Source organism: Motacilla alba, chromosome 7 (genome assembly GCF_015832195.1).
Source record: "Motacilla alba alba isolate MOTALB_02 chromosome 7, Motacilla_alba_V1.0_pri, whole genome shotgun sequence".
NCBI lineage: Eukaryota > Metazoa > Chordata > Aves > Passeriformes > Motacillidae > Motacilla > Motacilla alba.
The window spans coordinates 23,343,197-23,357,923 of record NC_052022.1 but is presented as its reverse complement, the minus strand read 5'-3'; the positions used below and the strand labels follow the sequence as shown (position 1 = coordinate 23,357,923).

The 14,727-nt window shown below is 37.0% G+C and overlaps 1 protein-coding gene across 13 annotated transcripts in view; it reads left to right on the top strand.

Moving 5' to 3' along the window:
• Positions 1 to 14,727, top strand: part of ZNF385B (zinc finger protein 385B) — a 157,754-nt gene that overhangs the window by 62,900 nt on the left and 80,127 nt on the right. Inside the window, exon 1 of one of the 13 annotated variants that reach the window (XM_038141834.1) lies at positions 3 to 6,297. The exons of 11 other annotated variants lie outside the window; for them this stretch is intronic. In XM_038141834.1, coding sequence (XP_037997762.1) covers positions 6,288 to 6,297 — 10 coding nt within the window. In that variant the 5' untranslated portion in view covers positions 3 to 6,287. Of the gene's footprint in view, positions 1 to 2; positions 6,298 to 6,686; positions 9,461 to 14,727 lie in introns of those variants that run through there. One more of the 13 variants, XM_038141838.1, reaches the window with a different exon arrangement.

The window sequence follows — 14,727 nt, the reverse complement described above, 5'->3', positions numbered from 1 at the left end:
TTGAGGGTTTTGGTTTGGGTTTTTTTTTTTTAATAGTGTGTCATCACTTTCATTTAGAAAAATATGTATGTCAGGAGTAATGTCACTGGGATCTATCTGTTGTGATATATCAGCAGAATAACTGCTTTTCAGCTCCAGTAAAGATGACTGAACAAAGTAAAATGATCAGAATACAACATGCTTAGTTAGAAGAGATTTGTCATAATGAAGCAGTACATATCACATACTTTCTTTTTGACATTGGGAAAGTTACAGATGTTTTTATTCACTCTGCATAAAAGATGATGTATTTGTCACATGTATCTCTTTTTGTTATTGCTTACTTGAATTATAATTTAGGTCAAGAATTCTTTCTGAACTTGTTTATGGAGTGCTGTTGGTACTGTGTAGCTTGGTGTCATTTTGACACCTCTCACCATTATTGTAATACACATATTAAAATAATCAAGGATCTTTTATATTATTTAGACTAGCTTGAAGCTGCTTATCCTCTGTGATTCCCTTTTATTCACATTACTGAGGAACTCGCTGTCATTATGACAAGTATATATACTTATATAAATATGAACTTGGGAAGCAACTGTTAGAGAAGAGATATATAATGACTGTTAAAATGTTGCCACTTCCAAACATAGTTTTTTCAATTCTAAATTTGTATGAAGGTTGTACAGGAATGCAATGTGGAGTTTGAGAACTCAAAGTTAAGAGTCTTTCAGAATCTGTGTGCTCATGACAAAGAGGAAGGGTTAAAGGTGTCTCATACACTGCACAGGAAATATCCTCTTCTCCAGTGCTTTGGAATGCAAGATCCAAAGCAGAAAATAAGTTCATCATTCTCTCTTTTCCAACTGCAGTGAAGTAACTACTTACTGGGATGACTCCTAAAACATTTGCTGTCATCTAGACATTTTAATGACAAATTCTTAGATCAAAGTAGCAAGTGAGGTGGGGCAGTGGTGATTAATGGCTTGAACAAAAATAGATTTTACTGTGCATTTATAACTGGGGTGTCATGCCTTGGGTATTTGTTAGGACTTTGAAGGCTGCATACCTGCAGAACCTGTTGCAGTCTTTGAGGCTGGAGAAAGATTTAAGAATTTTTCTGTGAAGATTCCTGCTCAGGGGGAGAATTAAACTGACATTAAGTTCTTATGGCTGCACCATTCCCCATCATGACAAAAGTGCATGTGTTAAACAACGTGACATCTGGCTGCTATGTGTGGAAATACTTCTATGCTTCATAAAATGGGGAATGTATTTTTCATGTCACTAGTGTCCTGGGAGGAACTGTTGAAGCTGAAATGTCATCTTTGAGGACACACTATAAGTAATTTTCTAAATACATAAACTAGAACAGGAATACTGTTTTATTATTTCATCTAGGATGCAATATAATGCTAAGCATAATGGGTGTATAGGCACTCGTGAATATGTGTGTAAGTTTGATGAATCTGTGTGAAGTAGATATTCAAACAGAGTTTGCTTCATGTAAGTAAAAGTACAAGATACCAGTATGAGCTGGTATGTTTTAATAGTCCTGTCACATATGCATTTTAAGAATATGCTTGCCATGAGGCATCTGCCTAAAGCATAATCTGGGGCAGAGTTAAATACTGCTTTTCTGAATTGTCCTGGAGCCAAACTTAGTGAGGGCTAGGTGACAGGAAAAGGAAAAGCTGTAGTACATATATGACTGGATGTGCAGATGTCTTGGTGGAGGTTAAGATTTAAGAGTTCAGGAGAACACAGTTGCTTGCCTCTGCTTTGAATCTGTGTCTGTTTGTACCACAATCCACTGTCATTAACTTGATGAGGGGAAAAGACATAAAGGAGAATAATTGAACTCCTTTGATTGAATACTTTTCTGTTCTGAGATGTTTCTTGGAAGCCCTGATAGTTCATCATGTCTTGTGAAATTTGTATACTGTGAAAGGGATTTAACTGTTGCTCACTGGACATGTGCTTGACCATGTCTTTTGCCTGTTCTGTGTGCCGCTACAGTGGGAGCAGGTTGTCCTACCGCACCTCTCACTTCTATTTTTCTCCTCCAAACTGGGATGATTCTGGGGGTTTGTATAAAGTGCAGTGTATTAAAATACCACTCAAGCATGGCCAGCAGATTTCCCAGGGTGTTTGACATGGCATCGTAATTCTCCTGACAAAGTTACTTCACCCCTGCTTTGAATTTTAGAAGCTAGTTATGGGTGATTTGGCATCATTCATGCTTAGTAAAGTTTGGATTACTGATCCTTTATTCCAGTAAGTGGGGAGGGTAATTGTTTTTTGTTGAATAAAGGCTCTTTCTTTTACATAGTAGTCATTGGTTTAAGTTAATGTCTCTGGAGGGTGCTTCTAGTTCATTAGTGTGATATTCCACATATTATAAATCATTTGAAATATTAATGAAATTCCTTCTATCTGAGATCATAACAGTAGCATTTTTTTGCTGAAAATGTCTGGGAAAATATTTGGTGAACAAAGTTGAGAATTAAGAATCATGGTGGGTAGTACAATAACAATAAGGTCTAACCTTAGCAACTAAGTTTTGTCTTTTTCTTAGCTTTTATATGATTACCCGATATTGCCCATTTTTTTCCTAGTCTGCCCTTTAGTAAAAATTTGCTGTAACAATTCTGTATGTGGCTAGTCTATAGTGCACTGAAGAGAAAACCTTGATAACAAGAACAGCAAGCCTTAAGAATTGCTTGCACATGGAAAGCAAAGGACAAAACCTAAAGGATCCAAGTGTGGCTATGCAGAGAAGCCTTTTATGAATTTGACAGTAGGATGCTATTGCTGTTTGATAGCAAGCTTTACAGGAGTCAAAACTGCTACATTTTGGACTTCTTGGAAAGATGATTTTTCTCAGTGCTTAGTCTGAAAATATAGCACATGCACATAGACTGTCCATTTCTCTTGAGTCAAATTCTGACAGTACAATTCTCTGAGTTTCTAATCAGCCAAAATACAGGCATGTTGTATTCCAGTTTGCTGGGGAGAGTTGCCTGTATCAAAGCAATGTGGAAGGGGGGTGGACATAGAATCTAAGTGAAAAAAACATGTTTTGGGTACATGTTTCTGGACTCTGGGTGACTTATGTTTGTTAGGAAAACTTTTTAGCTGAGATAATAAGTAACCTATTGAAAGTGCTCAAAATGTCACTTCTCCTGCCTCCACAAAAAAAAAAAAAGAGAGAAAATACAGAGGGGAAGAATTTCAAGTACACACTTTGGTATTAAAAAAAAAAAGTCACCACCTGAGCATCTTGGCAGTTGAGCTGTTCAGTGTCAGCTTTTCTTTCTTTGACTATAGGAGCTGCTTGTGAATGACACCTGAGTGCATTTGCCCTCAGATAACCTCTTCAAGAGGCCTTTCCTTTCTTGTAGCTCTGTGGTTCTAATGTGCATACTTTTGTGCTCTCTCTCTCTTCCCCTTGCTTAGATGTGTGGTGTGGGTGTGCCACTTGCAGTGAGCATTGTACCACTGTGTTCTGGAAGGTCAGCACATCATAGCTTTTTGGAAACAGAAATGCATTTTTTTTTTTAAATTTACTATTGTTTTTTGCTTTTTTTGCTTTCATCTTAATGTTTTTGCTTTCCTTTAATCTTTCCTTCTGGTGTAATAACATTTGCCCTTTCATTGCACTCTTTTCACACGTATTATACTGTCTTTAAACCTTCCCCCCACACTTTGCTCTTCTGTGTTCCATTTTCTCCTTCCAGCTGACTATCCTCACCCTTCTGACTTCTGCATCTATAATGCAGTAGCTGCACGACTGCCTCAGACTGCTGTTCCAAAAGGAATTGCTGTTGTTCTGCTTTCCTGCTCACCCACAGCACCTCTGTTGTGCTGCACAAGAGCATTGAATGCTCTCAATACTCAGAGTCCATCATGCTTGTAGTGCGGGGGGCCTTCTGTGCTGTTTTGGATCTCTGAAGAGGCCTTCTCAGACAAATAAAGTCAAGACATCTCCAAAATCTTGGGATGGTGGCTGTCATTTGAGTAGATGGGAGTTAGCATTGTTTAAAGGGTGGGGAAGAGAGAACTGTAGTTAAAACTGGGACAGTTTGTGGTTGGAGATCCCATTTTAGATGTGAGCTAGGGGGCAGGCTGACACATTAAATCTGAAATTAGTGTGTCCTAAGACCTTCTGAAACCAAGGTCAGGCCTTCTGTAAGGCAGGGTGTTCTATGCTGTTAAGAGGGAAATAGAAAGCAGCGTTAGCATGTTTAACTAGATAAATGGTTAAAACGGGCACATTTTCATGGTTTTAGCAAGGAACTATCAAATACTGCCAAAAAAAGAGAGACCCTGCAGTCACTGACCAAGGGGAGGGAGGGAGTGAGGGAGCTATGCCTCCCGTTTGGGGGAGTTGCAGTCCCTGCTATTTTGTATTGCTATAATGCATAAACCTACCACGTGCTTATGGGATGTGTAAGGCTCTTCTGCAGTTAAGTTGAAAAAGAAAATCCTTGAGTCATCACAGAAAATGCAATTATTAATATTATTATCAGCATGAGAGAACAGAGTCTTTATTGAGAATACTGGTCATATTGAGATGTCATCAGAGTCTATCTAAAACCCACATAAAATTTCGAACTTCACAGTTTGGTGTTGCCAATTCCAAGAGTACAACGAGAATGAGTCACATCTTCCAAGGTTTGCTTAAAAATCAGAGAAGTTAATTTTTAATTTGGTTTGATTTTTATTTGCTTTTTTATGTCAAAGCTGATTTGTTTTTTCCACCACTTACAATGCCCACAACCTTTTTTTTTTTTTTTTCTTTTTTTCAAGAAGGGATTTTTTTTAACTAAAGTAACAAAGATTTCAGGATATGTAACAAAATTATGTAATTACTACCAACTCATCAGGTAATTATCAAAGTAATCCCGCTTTAGTAGAAGGGAGGAGTAGGAGGTTATAGAATAAAATAAGATTAAGCTGAATTTTCATATGTACTGTTTTGAGTAACCAAAAGTCACATGCTAGAGAAGAGTGTTGTCACTGGAATAATATACTTCATTCAGGACTGGGTAGAAATTTAATCTTGTCATAGAAATTCTGTCCAGTATTTCTAGAGGCATGGAAATTTCTTCCAAGAAGTTTACTTTTTAAAGTCATCTTTTACCTCTCTTCTCATTCTTTCACTTTCGTAAAAAACAAATGAGAAGATTTACTTAATCTTTATATATTTAACACAAAGCATTAAAGTGGAAAGATTACATACAAGATCTCTTCTGTAATCTTTAGTTCTCTATGAGGAATTATCTGACATACCTGCAAACTGCATCAGGTAAAAATCTATTCTTAATGATGTTGGATGTCTTCTCTCTCTCTCTTTTAAATTATTATTATTTTTAATAATGCTCCTTCTATCACATATTCTTACTTGGATGGGCTTGGAAAAATTCTTTTGAGGGAGTCAGAAATTCTGTCAGACCCCAGCTGAGTTGCAATGACACAGCACATCCCAAAGCGAGGGGCTGCAAATTAGAGAGGTTCTGCTTTCTTTGAAGTTTATGATTTAAGTCCCAGATTTGAGATTTTGTGCCTTTTCCCTCTATAATATGAAGAGGGATTTTTTTTCTCTTCATAGCAAAGGTTAATTCTAATTTTGGGCAAATAATCTGTGGTCAGTTTTACTGGACAGTAGGTTCTTGCCATGGTAGCAGCAGCATTCTGAATGTTTTTATTGCATCTCCCATTTAGTCTTGTAGGTGACTTCTGAGCTAAATAAAAAGTCCCAAACCAGCTCCCTGTTTGTATTTCTTGAAAAGAAGTCTTTTGTATCAGAGCAGACAAATTCAGCTGTAATGAAACAAAACTTTATGGAAAGATAGAATATTTACTTTTGCAAAACTTGCCTACTGTGCAGATTTTCCTTGACACAATTTATTAGTTCTGTAAGGAGTTTTTCTCTTGCTGGAAAATAGGCAACTAGTTTAAAACCAATTGCAGGACAGATATACTAAAATATATTAACTTTAAAAATTTTACAGAATAACTGCTTTCTCATTTTTTATGGTTTTGTTACCTCGAATTAAGGTGGCACCAGCTGCTGCCTGTCTGCATCACTTGTGCATAGCCTGAAGAGGTATCATTCACCAATGGGAGTGAAGTAAAGTGCCCCAGCAGCTTTGTGGAGCAACCCATATTTCTCAGCAGCACAAGTTCAAACCCTACTCAAGGCTTGCACCAAGTCAAAAAGGAGCTTGCGAGAACATTTCTTTTGCTAGATCTATTGTGTAGAACTTTCTATTCTGCTGAACTAACTGTAGAAGAGAAACATGCTTCTGGGTAAGTAATTCCATGTGGAGGCTGAAATCTGTCTTTCAAGCAGCTGCATAATAGAGCGCTGTATGCTTGCTCCAGCTGTATGGAAGCAGAAATGTTTGGCTGATTTATTTTTAATAGCAATCTATTAGTGAAAGCTGTACTCATTTGCTGCAGTTCAGGAACAGAGTAGTCAGATTTGGAAATCTTAACACTGTGGGTGACTGTGATCTATTTTTTTAGATACTTTTTATCTTTGGGTAAACTGCGTCAAAGAAATACAAATGCCAAAATCAGCGTTTGAACTTTTTTTGCCCACTTAGATGGTAATCATGACATTTCTTGAAGGAAGGCTCTGAGTGAAATTTTTTGTTAATCAGTCCATTGGAAGAATGTATTTCTTAAATATGAAAATAAATATTTCTTATTTGTGAACCTACTGATGGTTCACTGTAAAAAAGTTAATGCTTAATTATTGCATATCTTTAACTCTCTTTTATCATTATGCTGCTAAAATCTGTTGACTAATATTATTTATATAATAGTTTTAAAAAGCACAAATATTAGCAGCATTTGAAATAGGGAATGCCTTCATGTGTGTTTTAAAGAAGAACTAGAACTTAAGTTTCTGAATTGTTAATGTGTTGCAGATTATACAGCACTGCTTAACTGAAGTGTTAAAAAGCATTCAAAAGGTTCCTCTTAGGTCAAAAACATAAATTCTCTCTTCTATCCTCAAAGTCCTGTTTATAGTTAGATGATTAGCTTGTAGAAAAACCTGTAATTTTTTTTTCATACAGGGCAACCTTGACTGGAGGAATCATTGGTAGGTTTTTTAGCTGTTGAAATAAATAGTAATAGAATGCTCATTTTCTGTGATTTGAATGTTTAAATTACTTTTTATTCTGTGTAAGCATGATCATCCTTGGTATGGAGCAAATTACAAAATTACATTCTATAGGATTCCATTGCTTTCAAAACTACTATGTAATATTTCTCTTGTTTTTTTACCTAAACTGATGAGTGATTATTGACCATAATTTTTTGTTACTGTCACCTTATTTAACTTTCTAAAAAGACGAAAAAGGCCTGGAGAAGTGTTTTTGTGAGGCAGAATCTAAGATTAATGCGGAATTTGGCTTAATCTGGTTGAGTTGATGAGATTTCTGCAAATTAGATTGCATGTTTGTATGTGCTTCAGGACTGTTAATACAGCTACTTCATAAACATTTATCCCTTGTCCTTCTTCTCTTCATATATGTGTCTGTGACATTGTGTCTATGTTTTGTTTGATGATCATAATTTGATACCTTGGGTGCTAGATTCTTTGTTGTAGGGAATTGCTTTCTGGTTTTTCCAGACCTTTGCTTCTCTGTCTTTTGTATGTTCAGATACAGTCACAATGGCAATTTGCTGCGTTGCACAAAAATACATGTTGTAGCAGATTTAACAGAGAAGCCTGAGAGAAATCTGGTGATTTGGTTGTTCCTGTTGTCCATTTACTTGATTTCAGCAATCTCTATTTGGAAATGTGTTAATTCTGTCTGAAATTGGAGCAATCCACATCTTCCATTCAGCCTCAAGATGCTTTGTTAAACATCACCAGACACAGTTTCCCTGTGCTGCCATTATCATGGTAATGTCTAGATTTGCATTTATCTTTGGCTTCCCATCCTGGCTTATCTGAGAGCCCACAGAAAGGGCCACTCTGCTGGGCAGTGCAGACAGCCCAAAAATCTTGGGTTGTTCCTGTCTCCTGGGAGACAAGGCATAGGCAGTGGAGAGTCCATGCTGGCCAGGCATCGTCCGCCTGCAGCTTTGGCTAGCAGGTGGCAAGCCCAAAAATGCTTTACCAGCTGAGAGGGAAAAGTGAGAGTCCAAAAAAATGGTGTCAAGCCTTTGGGGACAGTTGAACTGGAATTAAAGCAAAGGAGAAAATTCTGTCTATTCAGAAAGTGGAAAAAAACCTCAACAAACCTAACAAGAAGAAAACCCCAATGAATAACAAACCCCCAAACAAACCAAACTCAACTAGCCAAAAAAGTTCCAGTTTTAACCCATCAAAACTGCTTTATGCAGAACATGCAGCTCTGTTACACTGAGAGAAAGAATCTGTTGAGAAGGGAAACCAAATAAAACTTGGAAACTTGTGCACCAAATAAGATACAAATTTTGGCAAGAGGTGAGCAATACAAGAGCCAGCAAATGGGGGCAAAAGTCTGGCCCCTACTGGTGCCAGAGACTATTTTGACCCAGCTGTCAAGGAAGCAGGGACCAGAACTGAGTCACAGGGATAAGAGACAGCAGTGGGGGTCAGGAAGGGTCATGGAAAGGAAGGGTTTGAACAGGACTCTGAACTTGCGGGAGTATAGAATGATAATCCACACATATAGAAGTAGTCTGCTGTCACTTTCCCAGTAATATCTTGTAAAGACAGTAATTTAAAAAGGAAAGATGAAGCCACATGTGTAGGTAAGCAAGAATTTCAGTAATGCAGCACCAGTAGTGAACGGTGTGCAAATAAAATTTGTGTCAAAGTTTTGTGTTTAGATAGATGAATATCCCAGATGCATATACAGACTTCTTGATTTTGCAGAAGAATATTTGGGTTTGTTCAGTACTTGAAAATTTGGCCTTTGGGGAGAAGATGCTTTTATGTGCTGTAATACTGAAATGCTTTGAGCTAAGTTTAAAATTATATTCTATGGCTGTAGAGAACATTGACATTTTTTGGATGACTTATTCAAATATTGTTATGGTTGATGGTGTATTCATATTTGAATAAATTCAGGAAAGATTAATCCAAAGCAGTTTCAATCCAGCACTGCTGTAAAGAAACAGAAAAATCTAATCATTTCATCACCTAAAGCTGCTTAAACCTTCAGGAGAAAAAGGGTTACTATTTAAATTTCAGATGAAAGGAGTGTTTTGTGAATTCATCTGTGTCATGTATTCATACCTGAATTAAAATCAGCCATGATGTACTGCACTTTCTCAGGAACATTACATAAACTTCCTTGTTCTGAAACATGCACAAGTTTGAAATGTGCAAACAGAAATGAAAGAAACTTTGCAGTAGTTTCTCCACAAGCAGGAAGCCTAATATTTACACAACAATCAATAGAGTAAAGAACATGGGGACAAGCAGCACTCTCTCCTACAAATGTTGGTTTAACTGGTAAAAAAGGTAGGATCTATCTGAACAACAACTCGCTTTTAGCTGGTTGGGGATGGGTTTGGCTTGAATTCTGCAGAACCTTGTTGGCTATGGTTTGGAGATTAAAACAAGGGATTGTTTTTCAGTATGTTATATTTGGAACAGTTTTCTCCTGCTTTAATTTCTGGGATTTTGAGCAGGTCCTTCAGTAGTGTTTTAGTGAGACTCTAGTGAAGATTAGCTAAAGAAAAATCTGACCCTGATACAGCTTGCTGTGCAGAAAAAAAAATGAGTTTCTTTATGTATGATTAACTTACATATTTCTCTAATTCTTTACAGTAATGTTTATTTGTTTGTCCTGTGTGCCTTTAGGGAGGTTTTGGCCTCGCTGTGAGAGGGAAGGTAAAAGTGCAAGAATGCACTGACTTCAGTGCAAACCAGAAGGGGACAAGAAAGGACAGGGGACAGTATACTTTTATTTCTTGTTAATCTGTGATCTACAAGAATAATGTTATGATCTCACAATAAAAGTTAGCAATTTTCAGTTCAAACAAAAAGTTTCCTCCTGTAAGAGGAAGCTAAACATGTCTCTTGTTTTCACTATCCTTCCTGTAAGAACTCAGAAAAGCATTGTTTTTCCCTAAGTTCAGTGTGTAGGAACAGCTGCTAGTCACGTGTGCTACCTACAGAGAATGGTTTACAGAAAAACCTTTCTGTCCTCAAACCCCTGGAAAAAGCCTCTCTATTGCAATAAGAGGCAACTGGGATATTGGGGCTGAGCTAAATTTTTTGGGTTTGAGGGTGGACATTTTGCTCTCTTACCCTGGTGGTGTCTTCCTCTGCTGCAGTGGTTGGTAGAGACCAGGTATGTGAAGGTGCTGGCTATGGCATCAGCTTTAGAAGCCACATGCTCCTTTCAGGGTTTGGTCAGAGTTTCTGGGAGGTTGCTGAAATCTCTCTGAGGCAAAGGCAAGGATAGGGAAAGATGATTTTCAACACTTCAGAAGGTACATCAATAAACCAATGATTAGGTGGACAGGCTTAGCAAATCCTTTTATGTACTAAAAGTCATGAGAAATTCCCTCAAAATTTTAAGAATCCATTGTAGTGAACAGCTTCAGATAATCTTAATTGGGTAATATCTATCAGTTTTAATTTGTTCAAGCTTATATGCATTCAAGTTACTTATAAAAACTGTTCTCAGAAGTGACTTGAAATTTAAATCAATAACAAATTTAAACTAGGCAAGGAAAACTTCAATTAATGGACTGACATAAGTTACTGAGAAATGTGGTCTTGCAATAAAAAGTAATGTGCAAACATCCTAGTTAAATGTGTTGCCTGTTGTAGTAATACAAGCCAGATAGTGAAGTTCAGTTTATACTGTGAAACCGAATGTGATTTCGTAGTCTTTGTGGTTGAAATATGTTTTATTAGGTAATTTAATTAACAGTTATTACCAAAGAGAAATGTACCTCAGTCTTCCATGTTTCAAGGTGTAGTGTACCCCAAAGAACTTTTACATACACCCTTGAGGCATAAATCAAAACCAATGTCCAGTGTTCCCTGTTAAAGCAGATTCCTTCACTTGCAGGGGTAGAGACTGGTATGACAGTGATAAGTGCAGTTATCCACAAGTGATGAAGCATCTCAAGTGATGAAGTGATGATGCAGTTATCCACAAGTGATGAAGATCTCACCATGATTAACACAGAGTACTTCCTGTGTGTCATTTTCAAAACCCACCTGCTGGCCATGCTGGATCTTCATGTCCACGCAGAACTTTATTTGCATTGCTTTCTTTTTTAGCATCTTCCTTGTATGGCTGTGCTTGTGTGGTAATTGTATAAAAAGAGACAGTTTCATATATAGCTAAGCTACTACTTCTGAAGTGACTTTTATTTTTTCCTCTGCTTTTAGCAAGTATTTACGCAGTAACTAAAATGTATGCCCTTGGTGATGCTGTCATTTGTGCTAAAATGAAGTTGATAAGTACAGAATCAGATGGTTCTTTGTAGATTCTTATGGGGAGCCTGAAGAAAGACAGAGCTTTCAGAATGGAGGAAAGAAAATTGCTTTTTGAACTCTTCCCCTTTGTCACTGTACAAGAATACATGCACTATTAAATGTCAAGGCATCTGTCCCATGCAAAAGAATGCCCAAATTTGTCTTCCTATACCTTGCTCCTGGTTACCTATTTCTTGTTCAATGAAGCACTCATTCATGCCTTTCACCACATTACACAAACCCACCACACTGCTTAACAGCTTGGAATGGTGTTCTAAGCCTGTAGAATAGCCTGTTTTGATTGATTGAGAAAAGGCTGATAGTAGTAAAACCCCAAAACAAAACACTGCCCCCCCAAAAATTCTAAACTTGTCATATAGTTCTATAGTTGTGTTCAATTTAAAGTAGTCTTTGTTCATTGTTGTAAGTAAACTGAATTATAATATATCCTTGTATATAATATATACATTTTAAAATAGGGTTATAAGTATTGCAGACTCTGGAGACATAAATTACTGTTATTGCTTAAGATTACTTAGGAATACAGCCCTACAGGGTTATTGGGAAAGTAGTTCTGGCTGCCATGTATTAGGAGGCCTATTTGAAACTGAAGGGCAGAGTGCAGTAGTTACAGCAAGTGGTTGTCACATAAGTCAGGCACAGATCAGCTTCTCCTTAAAAAAGTTCTATATATTTATCAAGCAACATCCAGTGATTACTTTTTAAAAGGAATGTGGAAATATATATTTTTGTCTACATTCCTTGGCTTTTTAAGTTGTTGTTGTTGAGGTGGTTTTTTGGTTGCTTTTGTTTGTTTGTTGTTGGTGTTTTTTTGTTTTTTTGGTTTTTTTTTTTTTCTTCAGGAGGTTTTAGGTTTACCTCAGGGTATGTACCAAATTAGAAGAATTCTGAAAAGGTGGCTAATTCTTAATAGAGTTTGGCAGTACTTACAGGCCTGCTATTGGGTTGATTCATGGGTTTTATTTCCAGTGCAAAAATGAACCAATTTTTTGATATTATCAACTGCTTTTTAGTGACTTGAGATACCATATATTAAAGTTGGTCACCATGTTGTGGTGGCACAGCTAAAAGAGGTAGAAATGTCAATAACAGGTCTGAAAAGTAGTTCTGAAATGGTTTTTGAAAACTTAGCACCAACTTTATGAAATGACCGGTAGTAGCACAGCAGAAAAAGAAAGCACATGAAAAAAGAGTAATTCAAAGTGTTTAAAGCTTCTGAAAAGATTGAGGAATAAGGATAAAACTCAGTTCTATGGTTTAACTGAAAAAGTAATTCTATGCTTGTGTGATTTTGATGGCATTGAAAGAGTAGCTGTTCAGCCAGTAAAAGATGTAGGGAATACCAGGAGATGAGGGAGTAGGGTGTCCATCTCTCTTTCCCATTCTTTTTATAGCTTATGGCATTTGCTGAGCTATAAAGCTGAATGATCAGGTTTTAGAAGGTTCCCTGTGACTGTTGTCCTTTACCCTGAAATTTTTATCTTGTAATGCTGGTTCTGTTGGAAGCTTTGCTGCCTGCTGCAGTGGGATGAGGAGCTGGCCTCTGAAGTGGTATGTTGTATTTCTGACATGCTTTAAAACAAAAGGCTGATCACCATCTCACTGCCCATCAGTTGCTTAATGTGCTGCAGGTCGCATTCTCCCAGGGCTTGTGCTTCTGCTCAGAGTGCCATGGCCGGCTTGCTCAATGTTTATTCTTTACTCATATGGTTTCTCTAAGGCAAGTGGAATTTACCTAATGGACAAAAGCATGTGTGAGAATAGAAATAGGATCAGCAATCCACAAAATCTGGTCTTTGTCCAGTTTAAATGGAAGCTAAGTAAATTCATAAAAGGGGGGGGGTAATATTTTCATTTCAGTTTTGTGTCTTGAGTGCAAAGGAGTCCATGGGGAGTGATGTACATTTCTGATTAGGTAGAATTCTAGCTGTAGAACAACATTAATCAGTTTTTCACTGAGCATACTCAATAGTAAGGTATATACTTCAAAATGAGCAGTGTTAGAGACTACATAATCACTCTGTGGTTCTGTGCTCTTTAAAATTAAGGTAATTATCACATTTTAAATACATTTTATAAGTTTTAATATTAAAAATACAATTGAAAAACAAGTGAAACTAATATTGAAACATTTGAAAATAGGCTGCACTCACTAATTTAATTACTTTCTGATCTTCCTTTAAAAGTCCTAAGCTATTTGATTTTCCTGCCTTTCCCATGGGTCACTTTCCTTTTGCTTTATTGAATAGCTTGCTTTGGATATTGGTTTTCCCAATATTAAGCTTTTGAAATACCATCCATTTCTTCCATCTTGTCATTCCTAATTATAACCATGGTGTAGCAAACTAAGGAGCAGTCTTTGCTTACAGTATTTATGCCTCAAACATTTGTGGTCCAGCGAGGGGTTCAGATTGTAACTTCCTTTTAAATTAATCCTGGTATTAGAGGTAGGAATGGTGCTGTCTAGTTGAACTGAACAGTCTTAAAAATTTAACAGTCTTAAAATATTTATTTTAAAATTGTTTATCTCAAGTCAACTCACAGATACTTTTTGAACAGTGCTTTCCTCACAGTGAAGGTAGTGACTGGTTGTGTCCTGGTCACCAGGATCACAAAGGTGACACTGGGAATTCTGACATTTGGGTGTTGCTGTTCCTTTGCATGCAGCAGCCTTTGAGCTACTTTTAGTGGCATTCTCTATGCATATGTGGTGCTTTGAAACACGTTTGACTACATGAGAGGTCTTTAAGCCAAATGCTTGGTTCCAGCAGCTGTAAATGGTATCACTTTACTGTTTTAGCAGTCTGCCTGTGGGATATTAGGAGCACTATCATTTTACTTTCTGAGTCGCTGTTCAAGTTTGGCCATTAAGAACTAGTATCAAATAATGAAAGGGATGGGATCCTATTACAGCTTAATAACAGTGGAACAAACAAGCTAACAAAACCAAGTAAATCTCTTCGTACAGGATTCCAATCAAATTAAATGTAAAGACTTACTATACTGTGGTGTGATACTTCAGATTAGTGATAGTCTTAATGTTCCAAAGATACATTACCAGGGTCTGAGTAGCATTTTGAGTTAACAGGAATGAGTAGCTTTTGTGAACTGGGAGAGTGAGTTTATTACAGAAAAACAAACCACAGAACACACATTCAAACTTTCTAATACTTGGTCTAAATAGTAAAAATTCATCTAGATACATTTAACATTGAGTCTGCAAACCTATGGATTTATTTGCTCCAAGCTGGAGTTGTAAGATTTGGGAA